Source organism: Malaclemys terrapin, chromosome 7 (genome assembly GCF_027887155.1).
Source record: "Malaclemys terrapin pileata isolate rMalTer1 chromosome 7, rMalTer1.hap1, whole genome shotgun sequence".
Classification (NCBI taxonomy): domain Eukaryota; kingdom Metazoa; phylum Chordata; order Testudines; family Emydidae; genus Malaclemys; species Malaclemys terrapin.
Window position 1 is genome coordinate 118718676 of NC_071511.1, and position 23404 is coordinate 118742079.

General features: G+C 38.1%; 1 protein-coding gene across 4 annotated transcripts in view; it reads right to left on the bottom strand.

Moving 5' to 3' along the window:
* The window catches only part of SHOC2 (SHOC2 leucine rich repeat scaffold protein), a 104236-nt gene that overhangs the window by 19267 nt on the left and 61565 nt on the right, over nucleotides 1-23404 (bottom strand). For all 4 annotated transcript variants that reach the window (XM_054033968.1, XM_054033969.1, XM_054033970.1 and 1 more), the window contains 2 exons: nucleotides 17184-17321; nucleotides 2396-2526 (listed from right to left, as the gene is read on the bottom strand). In XM_054033968.1, coding sequence (XP_053889943.1) covers nucleotides 2396-2526; nucleotides 17184-17321 — 269 coding nt within the window. The remainder of the gene's footprint in view (nucleotides 1-2395; nucleotides 2527-17183; nucleotides 17322-23404) is intronic.

Here is a 23404-nt window from a genome sequence, read left to right on the forward strand (position 1 = left end):
CACATACATGGTGCCAGTATATAAAAAGTACCAACATTTAAAATTTAGACTATAAGGTCCTTTAGGCAGGAATCTCAGGTTTGTACCTGTCAATAAAGCACCCAGACACACTATTGGCACCATAGAAATAAATAATGAGTGCCAAATTAATGCTGAAATTTCATCTTTCGCTCATTACAATGCCAACCTTAATTCAGCCCTATTTGTTTAGGTACTGCAGGGATTAAAGATTTATGCACGATGTTACATACCAGAAATATTAAAGTACCTACAATCACAGACTGAATAGCAGCAAGCTCTCAAAACTTTCAATCAACTTCAAATATCTTTACTTTTCCCGAGGTACAGTTTTAATATTACAATTACAATAAAATTTTTATAGTGTTGTTTCAGGAATGAAAGTTTTTTTTTTTTTTTTTTTTAAATTAAGGGCCACTTCACATTCATTATATAATAAACCATCAAATTGCAACTTGCTCTGCTTCATGTCATGGCTCAACAAATTTGCAGGTATTTGAACACAAGAAAAAAAAAGTTTTATCTCAGAAAAATCAGTGCAGCCATTTTTTTTTCCTAACTGTAAACAATCAAACTAAGTTGCAGAGATATTCGTCGTATTAAAATCTCATTGTTATTTAGCACAATCTTTTAAGAGGAAATCCTGCCTTTAGTGATTTTATTATTTAGCTGCAATTTTTGGTTCTGCACTTCGCAATAGTACTTTGGGGGTGCCTAACACCTTATTGTTTCAAACTGACCTTGGAATTTGCAGAGGCTGGTTTTTAAGTCTGGGACTATACATAAATGTTGATAATAATGTGTGTATTAGCTGGTGCATATAATTTTTCTAACAGCTCACAAGTAACTAACAATTAAAATGCTTTGGAGGGGAAGATGCAGAGTTTAGTTACACACAGTCTAAAGAAAAACAATGCACTCAATATTTATGAAAGCTGTGGGATTGCTGCCTTTCCCAACCGATCCTTTTAAGATACAATATTTATTAGGCATTGCATCATGAGCTCTGGGCTCATTTTGCATTTCAGCAATTTCTTTGCAAATGAATTTTCTTTCTATTGCAGCCAAGAATGCTTAATTTTAAATGGATTACACTACTACATTAACATCTAGCTACTTCTTTGTCGCAACATAACTTATTGTTAGACTAACACATTTAGGTAAGGTCGCACTATTTGGTAAGGGCGTTTTTGATTAGGAGTCAACTTATTTTAGGATAAGCAATCAGTTCTCCAGTCAATTGCTTTTCTATGTGTAATCACATTGTAGTTACTTTCATTACATGCCTGGGTGGGGTGATTCGGCTTTGTTCTTAAAAGCAGCTGAGCAACTTTCTCTGTACAGCATTTTTTTAAAGCACAAGCCTACCTCAATATTTAATCATCTTTTGTTTCCAGTCAGTTGTTGCTGAATTTAATAATTCAGACAATTATTAATTATTTATACAATTACTGTACTTGGGTGCTTTCAATGGTCCTCTAATTTATGTTCACATCTTTTTCCTTTTTTCCCCTGCATACATGTTCTCGCTTTTCTCATTAGGTAGATTTTAATTATATGATATTTGCAATATAATTTTAGATGTAGTTCTTCGGAGAACAGGTTAGGTAGACTGAACAAAATAGTAGTAATGTTTGGATCACTCACTGAAACAAAGCAGAATAAACTCTGTGCATTTTATCATGAAGCCTAAAACTCTCACAAGTTCTACAGGGTTGAGGAGGGTGGAGTATCCTGTGACTTGGCTGAGGCAGGAGGGAACAGCATAGGACTAGCAAATGCAATAGCAGAGGCAGGAAGCAAGACAGCTGGCCCCTGCACTGTCCTAACTACCACAGGATTCTGCAGATTTTTTTACCTTTTGTAGCTAGTGGGTGATGTGCTACCCAACTGAGGGATGCACTGGTAGCGAAACATTGTTGTAAATTGCAAACTCCTACATTACATTATTATGGCAATGTTAACGTTAAGCAGCTATGACAAACATAGTGGCTTTTTGTCCACCTGTTTATCAAAACAGAACAGTCCTGTTTCAATTGGAAGCGGACAGAGAGATCCCTCTTAGTTTTCTGTCTCCTTTCCCCCTTAGCATCTGCAACAGGAACCTCATGTCCAGCTAAAATGATGGGCTCCTGGCTTCGTCGTTTAATTGTGTCATAAGAACATTTAGAAAATGGATAAAATGAGTTAGTGTCTTGTTGCCTGATGATTCGTCAATTGAATTACTGTCTAACTGGTTAGATATACATGTCAATGTGGCAGGCTCGTTCCTTAAAGCTTTTCATGTAAAAATCAATCTGCAATATTTTGATGTGCTCACAAAACTAAAAAAAAATCTATTACTTTTCCCCCCAAGTGAACACCTTGTGCCTCTCACCTCTGGTAAAGTAGAAATGTTGTTGTTCTCCAAATTCAGTTCATCAAGTTCACTACATTTTGCTAAAGACTTCGGGATTGCCGACAGTCTATTGTACCTTAGGCCAAGACGACTTAGACTGGACAAATTTCCTACAAAAGCAAAACAAAGTGTTATTAATATATGTCATTTAGGGGTTAGGGCACAGGACTGATAATACGGAATCTTGTTCTATTTCTGATTCTTCCACTGTGTGCGCTTAGTCAAGAAACAACCTCTCTGAGGCTCAAGTTTCCCATCTGTAAAATGGAATGACCACACCCTTCACCAGGACACTGAAAGTATTAGCTGATGTTCACAAAGTACTGTATTTTCAGATCCTTAGATGAAATACGCAATAGAAGCATAATATGCATATGTTTTTCTATAAGTTTCACAACAGAGACACACACTGAGCAATCAACAAATCAATTTTTTAGATGTTCCTCCATTCTGGTGGTCTTTTCACCAGGAAGTCCAGCTTTTACCCGAAGTTTTCCAGTTTTTCCCAAAATAACTTATCAAAAATTACAGTATTTTTACTATACGCAGTGTTGTAGTCATTATACTACATTATTATTACAAACTATTACAGTGGTACACAAAACATGATTAAATGTAAAGAGATGAAGTTAAGTCAAAGGAAAGGGAGGCTGAACATCAGGGAAAGTATAACCAACAGTGAGATCTGTTAGCTGGGGAATAGTTTCCCCATGGAACATGGTGAAAGCCCCATTGCCTTGAACTTTTGAAACCAGACTGGACAAAGTGTATTATAAGGACCCCTCCCTGTATCATTAAGGGGATAGACTGAATGATCTAATAGGTCTTTCCCATCTGTAATCTCTGATTCAGCATAGTTTCTATAGAGACTTTCTGATGAGTGTCTTAATAAGGCAGGAAACACTCAGTGCAGTAGAAATATCTGCCCTGCAGATATTGAGCTTAAGTCCCAAAGAACCAGAGGGCACGTCTGCAATGGATATCTCTGGCATTTTGCCCAAGAGCATGGGAAAGTGTTTAATTTATTGCCGATGAAGACAAAGCAAAAATTAGGGAAATGAAAGCAACAGTGGCTGAGCTGGTGGCACATGTTTATAATTATTACTATTATAACTAAAATTGTTAACTACATGCAAAGTTAGTATGTCCTAACTTCATTTATAACATAAAATATAGGAAACATCTCATTTCATTGTGCCCATATTCACAAAGATCTTCAGGGTGAAACATTCTAGGGATGAGTCAAAACATTCTAACAGCACTTCTCAGAAATGAAATAGCATTTAACAATCTAGTCTATAAATGAACAACAGGCAAACATCACACAAAACGTAAAAATCCATCACTTGTTCTTTGCTCTCCGACATGCTTCTTGAATCCTGAGTTATGTCATCAGGCACTATGCAATATGAAGTAGCAGAGTAAAGGATATACATTGCCAACTGTTGTTTAGCAATACAAATGTAGGCTATGTCAATGACAAGATTGTAAACAAAGTGTACTATGTCTAATCACACCAGCAATTTGGGAAAAAATGGAACCTCAATGCAGCTGCTGTCAGAGGGTCAGAATTATATACACCTCTATCCCGATATAACGTGACCCGATATAACATGAATTCGGAAATAACGCGGTAAAGCAGTGCTCCGGGAGGGTGTGGGGGAGACTGCACACTCCGGCAGATCAAAGCAAGTTCGATATAACGCGGTTTCACTTGTAACGCGGTAAGATTTTTTGGCTCCCGAGGACAGCATTATATCAGGGTAGAGATGTAGTATTTTCCAGAAAATAAAGGTACATTGGAAAATAATTTTTAAATTATCAAAAGTATAAATACCACCTCTCAAACCATCTCCACATCTCATCTTTGTTTCTACCCCTTTCCATTAATCTCTCTCCTCCTAATGAAAGAGGCTTACTAGTGGCTGCAATACATCATACACTAGTACTGAGCCTGCGGTGCACAATATGCCTACTGCATCAGCAGTAAGTGTCAAACCATAAGTGGTTCTTCTAGCATTTGCACCAGTCTGCTAAAGCTTTTTTCAATCCAAGCAGGTTGATAACAGACCTTAAACATCACATTTTTATTACCTATCTCCCCCCCCCCCTTTCATTTCCATTCCAAAATTTAATTCAGCAGCAGATCGCATGAATGGCTGGAGTTATAGGGCTTGACTTTCAGAGATGTTGAGCATGCAGAGCTCCCATCAACTAAAACTGCAGTTGTGGGTGCTCAGAACCTCTGAAAATAAGGTCCTAATGCTTTGCACTCCTATTTTAGCATTTTTACCATGCTCATTGAGACAGTCTCTAAACTCATACTAGAATTGAAGTGGGATTGGGGAGCAACTTGTCCACAAGAGAAATTTCTTCCCAACTCCTCTCAATTAGTGTCTGACTTGTGTTGGGAGTATGAGGGTTTATATCCCTTCTAAAGACAAAAATGGGGGAGACTGCAGACAGGCTAACATCTGACGTGATCACTAACAATAGGCAAACCAAAAACAGCATGTGTCCACTTGATTTATTTGGCATGAGTATGTAAAACGGACAGCAACTATAGAACGATTAGGTTCACATTCAGTTGTATTTTTGCCATTAGAACTATACCTCAACAATTCTTCTAGGCATGACCCTGCCGACGTGCAGGCAGAATGTCTCAAAGGAGAGCAGCATTAGATACTTATGAGCATGTCAGTTTCGCATCAAACTGAAGAGAAGTATTAGATAGGAAAAGCAGCAAGCTAGCAATAAACAAGTAAAGATACCTCCAACTCCTCTCCACAGCAAATGTCTTTTAATGATATTTATACTCCCAATTTTGTGATTCTTTGATACAACTTTTGCTAAGCATGATTTGCAAGCCATGTTAAGCCTCAGCTTATTTTTCTTCTAACGGAAGATGCTGACCCTAACAAAACCCCTGCAAAATTATTTTTCTTAACTTTCTTCATGCAAGATTCAGATTGCCTTGGGGGAAATCAGATTTTAGACATCCACCTTTGTACCAGTTATTTCAGTTCTGTTTTACTAAATGCGAATTTGGTCAATATTAGAGCACTACATTCTTCTTAGCAGGCTCCACTCCTTTTCAGGAGATGTACCTTTCATGGGGTCCTAGTTTTGCAGCAGCTGAAGCACAGAATTCCCAACCACTTCATTAGGGTGGCTAGAAAACCAGGTACTACATGCTTCACAAAGATAATTTATACAAAACTGAATTTAAAAACTGCTTGGGAGAACACAGAAAAAATTCCACAAATTATTTCAATTCAATGCATGTTACTATAAACAGAAATCTAAATAGAATATTATAAAATAAATTCTCTGTTAAGGACATTTTCAGATGCTTAGAGGGGAAAAAAGATTGATTGCTGCTGTCCGCCAATTGCTCTGAGGGAAGGACCAAAAAGAAAGAAGAAATGCACACATGCAGAAATATTACTGATCTGCAGAAAGACCATTTAAGGGTGGTTTTTCCATTTCTCCCATATTATCAGTTTCTCTTTGAGAGAGGAGAAAATACCTCTTCTACTCAGAATATTTCAAAATCTGAAGAGATATGGTCTAGCAGTCTCAACACAGAACTAGGAACTCCTGAATTTACTTCCAGCTCTACTACTGACTCTAAGGGACTGAGTAAGGTCCCTCTTTACGGCAGCTTCACCATACTCCCCTCTCCCCTACCTTCAGTTATTTTAAGCCCTTTGAGACTCTTCAGCGAAGAGTACTACGGAAGTGTAAAGCATTACAACAAAATGGGTAATGATTACTCTGCACTATGTAATTTAATGCATTATAGGTTAGCTTGCGATCCAGCTGGAATTTTTTTTTAATGTTATGGAAGCACTCAGACCAAAATAAAATAAAATAAGTTCACCGGAACAAGTGGCTTTCGTATAATTATATTAAAATACAAAGCTTTTTACATTTATAAAACTTGTGCATTAAAAAGTCTTTCCATTATAGTTCTCTCCCCTTTTATGATTTATTTGTTATCAGAGGATTTAAAGTCTTCAGCAGTTTGTAATAGATAATTGCAACAATACATCACAGAGAACATTGAAGTCTATTAAACAAAATTGTTAAAGGGGCACATTACAAATTCTACATTTTTTATAGACATTTTGCACCAAATGTTGATATCACACTCTAAGTAGTCTTGTGTTAGAATGTGTATTTGCATTATTATGCATTGTTACCTTGTCCTAGTTCACTCATAGATCATTTTCTACTGAGTGTTTATTGCTATCACATGTATGAAAGGGCAACTGATGCCATCTTTAACATAATAGGGAATTGTGGGCACAGATTAAATCAAACTGCATGGCATTTTTCAGATGTAGTATGAAAAAACTACAAAAAAAATGTAGTATGCTTAATATGACATCTGGACTTAATTCAGTGAACAAAATGTGAGGTTGCAGCATGGAAGAAAAGGAACCCAGGTTCAGTCAGTATAAGATGCTACAATTGAATACAAAACCTAAAGCAGACAAGACCTAAGTGTTTCTAAAAAGTTGAGAAATGGTGTTTAGCACCTTCTAGCAGAGGTTGGGTAGTCTTAGGCCTAGTCTTCACTTACCGGCTGGTCCGGAGGCACGCCATCGATGTTCTGGGATCGATTTATCGCGTCTGGTTAAGACGCGATAAATCGATCCCGGATCGATCCCGGAAGTGCTCACAATCGGCGCCGGTACTCCAGCTCGCCGAGAGGAGTACGCGGCGTCGACGGGGGGAGACTTCCGGCCGCGTCTGGACCGCGGTAAGTCCGGAGTAAGGTACTTCGAATTCAGCTACGTTATTAACGTAGCTGAATTCGCGTACCTTAGTCCGAAGTCCGGACTAAGTGTGGACCAGCCCTTATAGGTAACCGTCAATCCACTTGATCATGGTGAAGTGTAAAGGGTCTAGTCAGGTTTCTGATGAATAAAAAGGTAGCCTAACGCATACATAGGCTACAGTACTTTGTTTAAAAATGGTTAAGATGTTCCTAGTCAAGGTTAGGCACACTGTGTAGTATAGAAGCTGCCTAAAGCTTACTTACTCTGTAGATATCAGACTTTAGTCTTTGCAGATGTCAATCAGGCACAATCCACAATCACTAAATGTTACTTCAAGGAATACAGCAAAAGGCTACTCTTCCCCATATTTTTAAGCCAATGACATAGACCAAATAATCTTAATTTTGAAATAAGGAAGGAAGAGAGCAAACCCATGAACTGATCACCAGTTTATAACTTTCATTAATGACTGCTACCGTCAAAGTGTGTGCACATGCAGTGGATATCAGCAAGCTGCTCACAAATAATTAAGCACCCCAAAATTGGACTGAATGGCATGCAGCTGATCGTAGAAGTGACATGTCTGGGGCTCTGACCAGGAGCAACTGTATGCCGCCTTCATCTTTTGGTAGGCTTGCCTGAGTGCCTTTTCACGCGGCACTGCTGTGCATCCCTGGTGTAGCCTCTCTCCACCAGACCCTGTGCGATTTTGACATATATATTAGCATTTCTTCTGCTGGATCTGAGTTCTGCCTGCACAGATTCTTCTCCCATACAGCAATTGGATCCAGGGTCTCCCATTCACTCCATGCTGGAGCTCATTTGTGATTCTGCTGAACTCGCCACGCTGACCAAACAGGAAATAGAAGAACAGGAGTACTTGTGGCACCTTAGAGACTAACAAATTTATTAGAGCATAAGCTTTCGTGGACTACAGCCCACTTCTTCGGATGCATATAGAATGGAACATATAATGAGGAGATATATATACACACATACAGAGAGCATAAACAGGTGGGAGTTGTCTTACCAACTCTGAGAGGCCAATTAATTAAGAGGAAAAGAAAAAACTTTTGAAGTGATAATCAAGCTAGTCGAGTACAGACAGTGTGATAAGAAGTGTGAGAGTACTTACAAGGGGAGATAGAGTCAACGTTTGTAATGGCTCAGCCATTCCCAGTCCTTATTCAAACCGGAGTTGATTGTGTCTAGTTTGCATATCAATTCTAGCTCTGTAGTCTCTCTTTGGAGTCTGTTTTTGAAGTTTTTCTGTTGTAATATAGCCACCCGCAGGTCTGTCACTGAATGACCAGACAGGTTAAAGTGTTCTCCCACTGGTTTTTGAGTATTTTGATTCCTGATGTCAGATTTGTGTCCATTAATTCTTTTGCGTAGAGACTGTCCGGTTTGGCCAATGTACATGGCAGAGGGGCATTGCTGGCACATGATGGCATATATCACATTGGTAGATGTGCAGGTGAACGAGCCCCTGATGGTATGGCTGATGTGATTAGGTCCTATGATGATGTCACTTGAATAGATATGTGGACAGAGTTGGCATCGGGGTTTGTTACAAGGATAGGTTCCTGGGTTAGTGGTTTTGTTCAGTGATGTGTGGTTGCTGGTGAGTATTTGCTTTAGGTTGGGGGGTTGTCTGTAAGCGAGGACAGGTCTGTCTCCCAAGATCTGTGAGAGTAAAGGATCATCTTTCAGGATGGGTTGTAGATCTCTGATGATGCGGTGGAGAGGTTTTAGTTGGGGGCTGAAGGTGACAGCTAGTGGTGTTCTGTTATTTTCTTTGTTGGGCCTGTCTTGTAGGAGGTGACTTCTGGGTACTCGTCTGGCTCTGTCAATCTGTTTTTTCACTTCAGCAGGTGGGTATTGTAGTTTTAAGAATGCTTGATAGAGATCTTGTAGGTGCTTGTCTCTATCCGAGGGATTGGAGCAAATGCGGTTATATCTTAGAGCTTGGCTGTAGACAATGGATCGTGTGGTGTGTCCTGGATGGAAGCTGGAGGCATGTAGGTAAGTGTAGCGGTCAGTAGGTTTCCGGTATAGGGTGGTATTGATGTGACCATCGCTTATTAGCACAGTAGTGTCCAGGAAATGGACCGCTTGTGTGGATTGATCTAGGCTGAGGTTGATGGTGGGATGGAAATTATTGAAATCATGGTGAAATTCCTCAAGGGCTTCTTTTCCATGGGTCCAGATGATGAAGATGTCATCAATGTAGCGCAAGTAGAGTAGGGGCGTTAGGGGACGAGAGCTAAGGAAGCGTTGTTCTAAGTCAGCCATAAAAATGTTGGCATATTGTGGGGCCATGCGGGTACCCATAGCAGTGCCGCTACAGGAAATGAAATTCAGAAGTTCCCAGTGCTTTTCCTGTGTACCTGGCTAGTGCATCAGAGTTGAAACTCACATTGGAGCACTCTGGGATAGCTCCCAGAGGCCAATACCATTGAATTGCACAACGCTGCGTCTACACTACCCCAAATTCGACCCAGGAAGGTCGATTTTAGCACTACTCCCCTCGTCAGGGAGGAGTATAGCAGTCGATTTTAAGGGCCCTTTAGGCCGGCGGAACAGGGTTGGTTGTGCAGAGCATTCATTATAAATGACTAACGCGGCTAAATTTGACTTAATCTCGTAGTGCAGATCAGGCCTGAGTGACCAACATGAATACTATGGGAAATAAAGAATGTTAAAAACATATACACACAAAGCAAATGAAATCCAGAGTTAGTATACCACAGTTAAGACACCAGAAGTCAATCTGATATATACAAAAGATCAGTATGCAAGTATTCACTCTATTTAATTTGTTTGCATTGGGAGATTCCTTTTAGATAAAATATGGAAAGTTTAATTTTTCCATTTCAAAGTTGTGGGTGATGGATGCAATAACAAAATGCTTTAGAATATACATGATGGTGTTCTGCAGCAAATTGTAAAACACAAGCCAGGACTTCTTCCTCTTAGCATTTCAAATGAATTAATAATTATTAAAATTTAGTAAAACCTATTTCATACCCCACAGTGAAGTAATTCAATTTTGTTTCTCTGTATTTTTACTTGGTATTCACTCATCCCTCTTATTTAATCAAGGTGCAACAGGGAGTGTTAGAGGTAAAATCTGAGGTTAAAACTTTAACAGCCTGAAGTAACTTCCAGCAGAATTTCAACGATCTCCCATGCTGATGCCTCTTCCTGAAATATTTGGTTTCATGTGAGTTGCCATTTTAGCACTGGGCTCAAATACAATGGAGTAGGGCATGGAGTCTAATTTCAGAACCTCTCTCTTTTTATTCCTGGACCAGCGTTCAGAAATCACACCAGTATCAGAAAACGGAAAATGTGTTCAGCAATGTCTCTTTTGATGCTATTAATTAAAGAATCATTTTGGAGCTACTGCTACTACGCTTACAACTCACTATCCTTTTCCTATTAAAAAGGCTGTTGCTCTAAATATTCATAAATATAAGACATATCTGACTATGATCAAACTAAACACATTTTAGAAGAACATGTACAAAACTGTAGAATGACGACAGTAGGTGAGAAAGCTTGTAGATATAGAAAAATAATTTAAAATGATTTCTTACCTGAATTCTAATGTTACCTGTTGAATTTCTCCCTCAGATAACTTTTTTACCTTTTTTAAAAATAAGAAAACTATTAAATTTACATTAGGGGATGAAACTATTTAAGTTTGCTGAAGAGAAATTATAATTGTAATGTGGTATTTAGTGAACAATTTAAAAAAAATCTTTTAATCCGATGGCCAATTTAAACACTTTACTTCTCTCGGTCTCAAATGTCTACTAAATTGTTCTTTACCTCATTTTATGTCTCTTTTGGATGCTTCCCCCAAGTTAACATTAGCTGTACTGCAAGTTGGCATAAGGCATTTAATAACTAAAAGTAGATAAACTGTATATTTCCCAAATATTTCTTCAGAACAAAACATTGGCTCATATTAAAAAAAAAAATCACATTGTATCATAACTATTTTAATTTTGACTCTAGACTCTCTCTCTTTTTTGCTTTATGGTACTTGGAAAATGCTAGGCTATTACACAAAGCACATTTTTCTTACAGGAAGTGATCTACATGTAAAGTAATTTACTATTTTCAATCAACAGAAAATACTGATATGACTGCATTAAGCCAATATCTGTAGAACAAGACATTAAGTCATTTCCTGATAACTAATATCTAAATTGCCGTTTGTTATAGTACAAAAGTGCACTTAGAAGAAAGCGTTACTTGAAACAAAACTATACACTTATACACAGTGACTAAATTGGCTTTGCTGTCCTTTTAATCTTGGATGTTGCATAGTTCCTTCCCTACCATGCCTCTCACTCTCCATTACAATTATGCCCTTTCGCTAGCAACTCCTCAACATTCCAGTACAGTCCTATTAATCTGTGAGGAAACATTCCTTTAAAGTTTTCTGTTTTTATTAGAAATCTTACAGCACACCCAGAAAGCTGTCTGAGGTAAGACAAGGCTCAGCTAACTAATCAAGCAGTAAATGCTTCTTACCCAAGAAACACCCAGCAAGGAAACACAAAACTTGACAAACATTCCCTCTTATAAACAAAATCGGATTTCATTAAAAGAGGTTTCCTGGGGGGAGGAGGGGGGGGAGAAGAGAGAGAGAGAGAGAGACAGGCCTAGCAAACTGGAAAGGCAAAATAAATTGTTACAAGAACAGATTGATTCTAAATTAGTTATTTGTGATTAACAGATGTCTTCGGTTAGGTTTTTTGCACTGACTAAATCAGTGAAATTTCAACTGTGCTTAGACATCAAACATGCTGGAACCTGGCAATGTGTAGATGTTGCAAGAAACACTCATCACACCCAACCACAGGTAAGTGTCACAGTGGGGGGGGGGGGAAGGGGGGGATAACTAAGAAAAAGAGGAGAGATCAAAAAGTTGGAAAGAAAATTCTCCAGCCTAGGGAAAAAAAAAAACATCTGAAACAAAGCAAGCCAGACTTTGGATTCCATAGACGCATCTCCATCTCCGTGCTAAAACTCTCTCACTGAACTATTCTAACCACAAAACAAGCTATAATCTAAAAATCAAGCCACAACTTGCTTTAATGTTGTACCAAAACCGTCATGACTAAGAAATAAAGCCACTGTTGCTGAACTGGCTAAGACTGCCTCTTTTGTACTATGCATAAATGTAGGTCGATCATTATCAATCAATGGAGTTTCGTTCCCCCCACCACTACCCCCAGGACTTATGGACTTATTCTGAACTTTATTTTATATAGCAACAAATAATGCATTCTGAAAGACAGATTCATCCTCGATCAGTAATACTTTTTTTGGTGCAAAAATATAATCAGACTAAAATCAACGACAGTTAGCACAGTGCAATGTTATCTTCCACCAGTCAGCATCTGACTTGGCAGATTGTAGAGCTGCAAAGCATTGATGTTCTGTAGAGATAAGCACCATGCAGGTACAGCTATATGTTTAGAGAAAGAACATAAGTAACTTTAAAAGGCTACAAAAATGTCTTTAAAAGCGAAAAGTATGCCATTGCAAAACAATCAAGAAAATGTACAGAAAAACCATCTTTGGCAGATGAGGAGTTGATTCACTGACAGCAACATACTAAAGATTACTACAGTATCACTTTTTCAGTAAATCGCATGCCTACAAGAGGCCCAAGCTATTTCAACTGCATTGCCAGTAATTTCCCACTTCTATTAACTTATAAACTGATTATCTAAAAGTTGTGTGATTCTTTCATATCCTCTTAAGACAATCTTCTGTAAGCATGGTCTTTCCACGTAGTCTATTCTAAAGTAAGTTTTACACACTGCTTTGAGAAATTTAATGATTGCCTTTCAACAGATCTCTCAATATAGTGTATCAATATTTTGCACAGAAATTAACACAAATGGCCTAGAACAGCTACCTGGCAAGGGAAGGTGTTCACCTATAACACATAGGTATTAGCCCATTTAATTGGAGACATTTCTTTCCATAGTTCTCTAGGTGGTAAGCTGCTAATAACCCTTACAAATAGTTTCCGTCAGGCTGCTAAGGCAGAAAAAAATTTATCTTAAATAGAACTCCACTCAGCAACCTTTCTAACACACTCTTTATATTTACGAAATCAAAGGCTAAAAAAAGAATGAATACATTATTTTATTTTAATTCTTTCTAAAGAATGAACCACATACTTAAGGCTAGAGAATCACAAATACATTAGAAGTACTAAATGACAAGTTTCTATTAGGGTGATGTGAAGAAAGGAACTTTAAGATATCCAAGCTCGTTTTCTGGAATTTATGTGTCAGTTAAAATTTCTAAGATCTGTGTAGAAATCTTTGAGACATATTTGATGTTAATTAGAAGAGCATTTATTGGTAGAAAGTGCAAAAATAATACAACAAGATAAAGGTAGTCTATTGGGCACACATACATAAAAATGTTAAATCAAACAGCAACATCTGTTTACTGGCCACATACTTAAGGGACAGAGGTGTAGTTACAAAGAAGAGCAACGGAAAGGGGGGGAAAACAAAAACTTTTTCCTGAAACATTCATATATTTTTTAAAAAGAAATGGACAGAGCCCTCTCCCACAAAAAAGTCCACCAAACAGGAAAATTATAAATATAATAGCTTTGAGAAACACCAGAAAACCTTGTTAGTAAAAAGAGAATTTCTGTAGTAGTGCAGAAATAATACTTATATTTACAGAACATGTTTCATTATCTTGAAGTGTTTTACATAGGCAAATATTTTTTATTCCTTTTACAAAGGAGGAAAGTTAGACACAGAGCACTTATGTGACTTTCCCAAGGTCACATCCAGTCAGTAGCAGAAGCAGGAACAGAATCCAGGTTTCCTGACTCCTATGTGTTTCCACTACAAAAGAGCAGGTCTATGGGAAAAATGCTAAAAATTCAAAGAAACCGTAAATTAGAGAGCATATTAAGTGCTTATCTACACAAGAAAGTTGAACCAGTTTAACTTAAGGTGTGATTTTAAAGCAATTTAGTTAAACTACTTCAAAAGGCTTTATTTACACTTATTTTGGTTTATCTTAAATCAATTAAAAATCAATTTAATAAACTGAAATAAACTCTTATTCTGAAACAAGTGTTTATACAGGGATTTGCACTGTTTTAAAAAACAATTTACGTTAAACGAGTGCACCTTTCTCATGTAGACAAGGCCTAGGTCATCTCAATCATCCTCTGTTAATGCAGAATAGTTTCATATAGTACATTTTCTAGTGCTCTGTCTAGCCCTAGCTTCACATGTCCTAGGATATGAGGTTTCCACCCTCTCGCTTGGGAGATTATGCCTATAATTCTCATTGTCAGGAATTTTTCCTAATATTCATCCTAATTTTCCTGTCTGAGGCTCTGATCCTGAAAAGCATTAAGTTTAAGTACCAATTTAAATGGGATTACTGATGTGTTTAAATTTAAATACCTGCCTATGTGTTTGGTGGATTGAGGCCTTAATTTAATCTGATGCTCTTACTTTAGCTGAGACTGCAAGTCCATATACTCAGTTTAATGGCATTTCTCTGTTTGTAACTCTTTAACTTTTAAACTTTTAACTTAAACTTAAACCTTAAACTTTTAACTAACTTTTTAACTCTATTTGTAACTTTTTAATACTGCATCTGATCAATTCCAAAATCAATTACCAGAACCCTACTGATTTTGGGAAAAGTCGGAAAACTAAAAAAGGAAAAATGGAGACACATGGCGCCCTGGCCATCTGTTTAATACTGCCACAGCCTCAAGCATCTCTGCAATGGCCTACAGATCAAACAATTGGTGGACAGCACCCATGAATGCCTTCCAGCATAACAATACTCTTATCTTAGCTCAGACCAGATTCCCAACAGAGTTTAACATAGTGATTCTCAACCTTTTTTTTTTTTTTTTTTTTTTACTAGTGACCCCTTTCATATAGCAAGCATCTGAGTGCAACCCACGCCCCCATCAATTAAAAATGCTTTTTTATATATTTAACACTATAAATGCTGGCAGCAAAGCAGGGTTTGGGGTGGAGGCTGGCACCTTGTGATTCCCCATGTAAGAACCTTGTGACCCCGAAGCGTCCCGACCCCCAGTTTGAGAACCCCTGATTTAACATGTTGACAGCCTAAGACTGTCTACACTGCACTTTTGTTGTTAAAACTTTTGTCTTGGTGTTTATAACCTTCAGATATTTGTAAACGTGTGTACCCTCTTAGTTTCTTTAGTTAACCAAGCTACTTGTATTGGCTATTTTTAATCTTTGACATAAATCAATCCTGGCAGCCTGAAACATTTTTTTGTTTTTCTCTAAATTTCCTCCTGTTCTAAATCACTTTGGCAGCACTTTTTTTCTACTCTAGCCCTTAACAATTTTGAAGACTCGAAGCCTGACCTTTCCAAAATCCTAATTACCTCCCTCATGTAAATTGACAATTTACAAAATCTGATTGACATGAGCAAAGGGCACTATACCTGCAGACTAAAGTTAAGACAATTTTGTTTTGGTAGTGACATTGCCAATCTTGATAAAAAAGAGTTAAAGTTAGAGCTATGCTTACAAATTGTGCATTCGGATGCAAATTCCAGCTGGAAAGATGTCTCCTAGTTTTTAAATATAAAATTAACTGGACATGATGAAATTCAGCAACAGTGGGTATTTCATCCATGTAAGCTCAATTCAGGTAGAGCTCTCTGGGTAAAAAGGCCCAATATCTTCCTGGTCAACAATTTGCTACTAAAAATAGTTGGTGTCTTTCTAAATGGTTCTTCACTCTTCTGCCCCTCATCCCCCCATTTATTTCCCCATTATATTTATTTATATATATATAAATAATACTGAAATGCTCTATTAATTAATATTAGATGTTGCCCAAGTGGTTCAGTTTTGTCTTTTATTTGCCCACTCAACAAGGCTGAAAGCTTACAACCATGATGGGCTGTGTTTTTTTAAACAATATGTTTTATTCCACCATTTGTTCAACAGAGATTTAATTAAATAAGTAAAGTCCTCACCTGTGCAGTCCTATATGAGCTTCTGAAGCCAACTAGGGAAGAATCAGTTTATTTCAGTACTCTCACTCCCAATCCCAACATCAAAACCTGTATTTTACCGACTGAGATAGTACGTTTGGGAACTTGGAAGTGGATTTTCAAATTATATTATTAAAAAGTAGAAAATACAAAGAATAAATTAGTACTTGAAATTGATTCTGTAAGTCTTCTCTATTTTTCCTCTACTCAAAGCAAATACTGAAATACAACTCAGAACGTTATCCTTAAACTAATAATTTTTAGCACTTATGTAGCACCATTCATCTATAAATAGATTTTTCACTATGTGGTGGATAAGCAAACAGTATTCCTATTTTATAAATGGGAAATCTAAGACAGAGGTTAAGTGACTTGCCCCCAAGTCACAGAAAACAGTGGTGTCAGAGCCAGGTTTAGAACCCAGGAATTTCTTGTTCTCAGCCTAATGTTTAGACCACTCTTCTCAGGGTATGTTCCCACTTGCAATGCTATAGTAACTCAGCTGTAGTGTTGACACTACTTACACCAATGGGAGAACCTCAAGAGGTGCTAGCTAGATCAGTGGAAGAATTCTTTTGTTGACCTAGCGATGTCAAGAAGGGGACTTAGGTTGGCATAAGTCCATCACTCGTGGGTTTTTTCACATCCCTGAGCGACATAGCTGGGTACCTAATTTTCAAGTGTAGACCACCCCTTATAGTAGTTAGAATGAACAGTGTTTGGGTTTGAGAGAGATTACATTTTTAGAAAGTGTATATCCCTTTGAGATCTTGATAGTGAAAATGCCAACAACAAAATTCCTATCCCTTCTATAGTTACAGTCTATGTTTTATTCTTAGATTTTCTATTCTTAGTGTTCAGTGACTTGAACATTTGGAAAGCAGTGATTTCTCTCCCCAACCCCACCTTCACATACCTATGGTTTCTGGTAGGTCCAAAAGCTCATTGTGCTGCAAGTCAAGGTTGGTGATTTGTGTGCAATTTCCAATCTCCTTTGGAAGATGTTCAAGCTGATTGTGCGCTACATCCAGAGTTATGAGGTTACACAACTCACCTGTGAACACACCAAAAAACACTTTTTTTTAAATGTCTAGTTTAAAAAATAAAACCACAACATGGAAGTAAAAATAAATGGTCAGATATACACAGCTATGGTTTTAAAACAAAGTATTGTGTGTACCTTAAAATTATGGCTGCAAAATATTTCTGACTTACCAGGATCACAATCTAGTACAGTCAGATTCAAAACCGCATCGGCATCCTTCGAAAGCATAAAGTATAGATTCCAGCTATCTGAATGAGTCTCAGCATATTAAAAAAGACCGCGCCAGCTATCCTTGTTTTTGATTTGGTACTGTGAGAAGTATAAGAGCTTGGTTATTCTCATTATTCATCCCTTTCAGCTTAATTGAAGCTAGGAACATCATGGAGGTAAGCAGTTTGTACTGAATTTTGAAAAATTCATTACAGTAAGTTACATATAGAGAAACCACTTCCTAGAATTACTTTCAGGAAAGAACAAATAGCTTGTGAAACATCAAAACAGAACCAATTATTTTGCTGACAAGCTGGAAAACCAAGAAAACTACTGCTGATTGAGACTTAAAAATGGCACGTTTGTTAAGTTAAACAGGAAACCTATTCCTACAGAATAATGTATTTTAAATACTCAATAATAGCTAAAAATGTAAGGAAGGTTGAAATAAAATTTTATTTGTTAAGTCTTAAAGAAAAAGGGCCTGGATTCTCTTCTGATTTATATCTATCTGTTTTACACCAGCAAAACTTCACACCTGATTTACCCTGATGTATGGGAGGTAAGAATCGAGCACAAATCTCTGCAAGGATAAAGTTTAATTGACTTCAGTGACAGCAACAAAAGATCCAAAATATTTTTAATGCTTTTTTTTGTATGTTTTGATTTCAATGGAGCTGAAATTAACACTGCAGATTTTAATAGCTTCAACTTCTATTTACTGGATAAGTGACAATTTTTGGAACAGTAGTGAATAGATATTGCAGAAATAAAGCCTATTTTAGTAACGTACCCTCTAGTGCTGTTTTATTCACCTCTATCCTTCTAGGGCCTCCTTGCGGATCTCGAGGACTAGCTTGGGGTAAACTCTGATGCCATGAATTATGCTACACAGACTAGAAGGCCATGGATTACATTGTAAGAATGAATGGTAAATTTCATTACAAATTCTAAATACTTATGAATTTTGTTTACTTAACCTCTTCAGATGATAGTATGGTACTTTTTTGAGGTAAAAAAAAAAATTCACACCCATTTACCAAAAGGCTTGCAAAGTTAAACGCATGTTGTCTATTCAGTTTTTTTATTCTGATTTTCTCAGCTTGTATCACTCTTATGGGCTGCAAAGATCTACACAGCTCAGAGGTACATAGTACAAATAGTATTTTGTCACCAAATCCCACACTATACTGTCTATGTTCATTGCACTTCCCTAAAATACTCTCACATCAAGTGTGAAAGTATTGCTTATGGTCAGGGGTGGCCAACATGTGGCTCCGGAGCCACATGCGGCTCTTCAGAAGTTAATATGCGGATCCTTGTACAGGCACTGACTCCGGGGCTGGAGCTACAGGCACCAACTTTCCAATGTGCTGGAGGTGCTCACTGCTCAACCCCTGGCTCTGCCCCAGGCCCTGCCCCCACTCCACCTCTTCCCGCCCCCTCCCCTGAGCCTGCCATGCTCTTGCTCCTCCCCCTCCCCCCTCCAGTGCCTCCTGCACACCATGAAACAACTGATCGGGAGGTGTGGGGACGGAGGGAGGGGGAGGCACGGATCATCGGAGCTGCCAGTGGGCAGGAAGTGCTGGGAACAGGGGTCGGGGGGGAAAAGCTTATGGGGAGCTGCTGACATATTACTGTGGCTCTTTGGCAATGTACATTAGTAAATTCTGGCTCCTTCTCAGTCTCAGGTTGGCCACCCTGGCTTATGGTGCTCCTACATGACTGAATATGCATTCAATTTATACATGTATTATAAGCAATGAGCATTGCAATGGAAACAATCAAGAGAGGAGTGAACCCAGCAATACATGAGCAATGAGCAGCAATCCCACAATACACAGAAGAGAATGAAAGAGCAAGAGGGTAGGCAACAATAACGTCCTACAGTGCCCCAACATTTTGGGAGTCTGTGCCCCTACTAGACTATTGGGACATACAGTTCTTTTTATGACAAAATATAAAGGGGAGGAAGGGAACACTAACCCGTTTTTATACCATATTGCATGTGTTATTAAAGGTAATCTGAGAATTTGGGCAGCATTTTAGGGCACTAGTTCTTAATTTCTGATCAGCAAAGCTTAGGTTTGGAATAAGATTCAAGTTCTGCGGCTATAACTGTACTGTTCTGTCTCAATGACAAAGTCAAGTTCATGCTATGGCACAATTCCATTTCATCATATTTAATTCTCATCCTCCATGGCCAGTTGTGGGAGGGAAGGGTCAGGTATATCTGCTGAAGTTGGAGAAACACTGACTTGGGGAGCAACATTCTCTCCACTCCATTCCTTGCACCTACAGAGAATTGTGGCAACAGACACAGACATGGTTGCAACAACACATACAGACAGTTCATTTTGTTTGGACATGGTTGCCTTGGATGTTAGGAATATTTGAATCTTGAGTCTTGGGAGAAAACTAAGTATCAGTGCCTACCTAGCATTCTAACTCAATTCCAGATAGTTATAGATGAAGATCATGCTGCTTTTGCTTGTGTGGGTTAAATACAGGTTTTATTTTAGACAAACTGTTGGTACAAAAAAATGACACGTGCAACAGATCGTTATTTCAAGGAAGTAAACTGAATCCTAAAACGGAGTGAAGGCTATTGCCCTATATAAATCAGATTTTAAAATAGGACGTGGATGACATCATGATGTTGTTTAGTGACTTGAGGAAAGGAATTTCAAGAGACACAGTATAATGACCAGTGTTAGGCCTTCGGTTTCACATAGCATATCGAGCATGTGGTGAGAAGCTGTCAAACCATGTGATGGTCCAAAATAAAGTGCAACATCATTTTATAGCCTTTTTGGGGGGGAAGGGGTTGCTGAGATGTGAAATTTTTTAATCTTTGTTACATTCTTACTCTTGTCAGTCCATACTGATATACAACTCAGCAGAAAGAGCCTGATGAAGCATCAAAACTAAGGCCTGGTCTACACTGAGAATAGCATAGCTGAAGTAGACGTATCTTAGATCGACTTAGAATCATTTATTTCGCATCCTCGCGGCGCGGGATCAACAGCCGCCACTCCCCCGTTGACTCTGCTTCCGCCTCTCGCCGTGGTGGAGTTCTGGAGTCGACGGCAGAGCGATCAGGGATCGATTTATCGGGTCTACACTAGACGCGATAAATCAATCCCCGATAGATCAATTGCTACCTGCCAATCTGTACATATATCAGTATGTACATATGTATTATATACATACACATCTACAGATTAATATTAAATTAGAGGGAGCAGTCATGTCAATATCAAACAGGCTTCTGTATCTCCTGCCAAAATTCACTGGGGAAAATAACCTTGGGCTGTATACACAATTTGCAATATAGCTCCTTTTCCACTGTATTAAATCTTGTGACTGTCCATTCTCTCTCTCCCCATATTTAAGCAGATTGAAATTCTGAAATCCTTTACTACATGATAAATCCTGGACCAGATGACATAGCAACAGAATAAAGAGCTCTTGTTGGACAGTACAAAGAAGAGGACAGTGCTAATATTAGTGATATCTTTTCATTTTAGCATCAATTAATGTCTTGAAAGCAATACAACTTAATACACTTAAGATTATTTTTTTAAAATGAATCTACATTCACTAGCGCCAGCGACAGATTACAAATATTTTCCATAGCTGTGGTATTTATTAATCCCTCACTAGGTTCACTGACTGTAGAATAAAGCAAAATCATCTAGTCTACCCAGAAAGCTATACGAGATACATTAAAGATAAAAAATGTCCTGACCCTAGAAAGTATTACAAAGTAATTGTATAACTTCAGCACAACATACCCCCCCCCCACCACCACTATTGGATTTGAGTGCATCATTATAGTGGATAGAATGAGCCTTTTACCATTTATTTCTGACCGCCCTAAGGAACAGATAAAAAGTACAAGCTAATGGTTTTGATTAATAAATGTAATTTATGTGGAAAACATACTGAGTAGAAAGAATTTAGCCTTTTAAGGTGAATGGTCACAGTTATAATTGTTTTATCATTTTTCTGCACAATGGTTATAGCATTTGTATAAATGGATTTCATGCATATTTTAAGAGAACTTGAATAATATTTTCTTTGAGTTTAATTTACGATCTTCCTAACTTATAACATGAATTAATTACAGCACTCAACAAGGAGGAAGGACGATACACTAAAACCCCAAAATTGTTTCCCCACCTGAAACCTGAGGTGAAAGGAGCTTGTAGGAGTGCGTCGTGTAACAAAAGAAATCGATTACTTTCAAGTGAAGGTTGAAAAATTCAGGGAAGTTAGGAAATTCTCGGTTAATGTCATCAAACCAATTTCCCAAGGAACATCACACCTTGGTTGCAGTCAGGATTCCTGGAATGGGGTTCCTGTACAGACTTAATACAAACTAAATAAATTCCTCTGTATTGTCAGATCCTCTGAAAGGGGGAAATGAAATGGAAGATAGTACTGGGCAGCCTTTGAACTGAAGTGTCATTGAGTAGTGGGACACAGTATTGAGATGGAGCTGGGAGGATGATTGACTACACCAGTGCAGCTGCTACACCCACTGTCTACACTGGTGGAGACTGAACAGGTGCACGCAGAAATTGCGTGTAAACTAAACACAAAGTGGTGTAAAAACCATAGGATGGTCCCAACATCTTGGTGAATTTTGTGTATGAACAGAAGAGGTATTCCAGGTCTAGAGTAAGCAGTCCCTATGATTCCCAGAACTGCAATCCAAAAATATTTCCCTTGCAGCATAGGCCAGACCAGCTTCAGCCTAGCATAAAGATTGCATTCACAGAGAAAACAATATTTGGTCCCCTTAAGGCGAGAAGCCAGGTAACAGCAATTTCAATTGTGTTGAAAATTTACTATTGATCTGTGTGCTGAACCAAATAGTAGACATTTTATAAAATGCACCATTTTATCTCTGTAAAGATTAATATCAACATTTTTATGCAAGACAGTTCTATACCAGCAACATGGAAAAATGTAATAAAAATGAGATCAAAGGAATGCACAAGGTTAGACTAAGTAACAGACTTGCAAACTGAAATACTTTCTTGACTTCACCACCCCAAGACTTTTCCTCTGGTTCTTCATACTTCTCATGCACACAATCTGACTATCACTTTTGCATTTTTCGATTCCAATATTCATCACAGTGACCTCAATGGAATGGAGATTGCTAGATATGGAGACTAAGCTGGAGTCCCACCTTGGAGGCAGATTTCCACAGTTGTCGATAGAAAGTTTACAGAGCTCAGCATTAGCTATTGGCAGGAATATTTTTTCAGTTGGTCTCTTTCCCAAGGGGGAGGGAACTAATGATTCAACAGCTAGGTGAAAAGAAAAAAAAAAAGCTCTCTTTGGTGTCATCCTCCACGGCAATTTTACTGACCTTCATTTCTTTGGTTTCTGAGGCTAGAGCAGAATATAACTAAAAGCAAGATTTCAAGATTTTCACTAAACCAGGGTAAACCCAGCTGCACCATGAATCTTTAATTGCAATGTAGACCTACCCCCGTATCCTACAAAAAAATGGAAATACAACCCTAGTGAGGGATACAGAAAGGAATATAAATTATAGCAAGTAAAATGTAAGGTGGAAATTTGAAGTTAAGAGTAAATTTGAAGAGCAAGTATCCAAAAGCCTCCTAATTTTATGTCCTTCATAAAAATAAACAAAGCAATCTTTAAGCCTATTTAGTAGACACTGCTGAGTCTGCTGGAGTATAGGAAGCAATTAAGAAAGGACAGTTACCTGTTCCGTAACTGGCGTTCTTCGAGATGTGTTGCTCCTGTCTATTCCACAGTAGGTGTGCGTGCTCTACACGTGCACCGGTGCCGGAAGTTTTTTCCTTAGCAGCATCCGTAGTGGGGGAGCACCGCTGCGA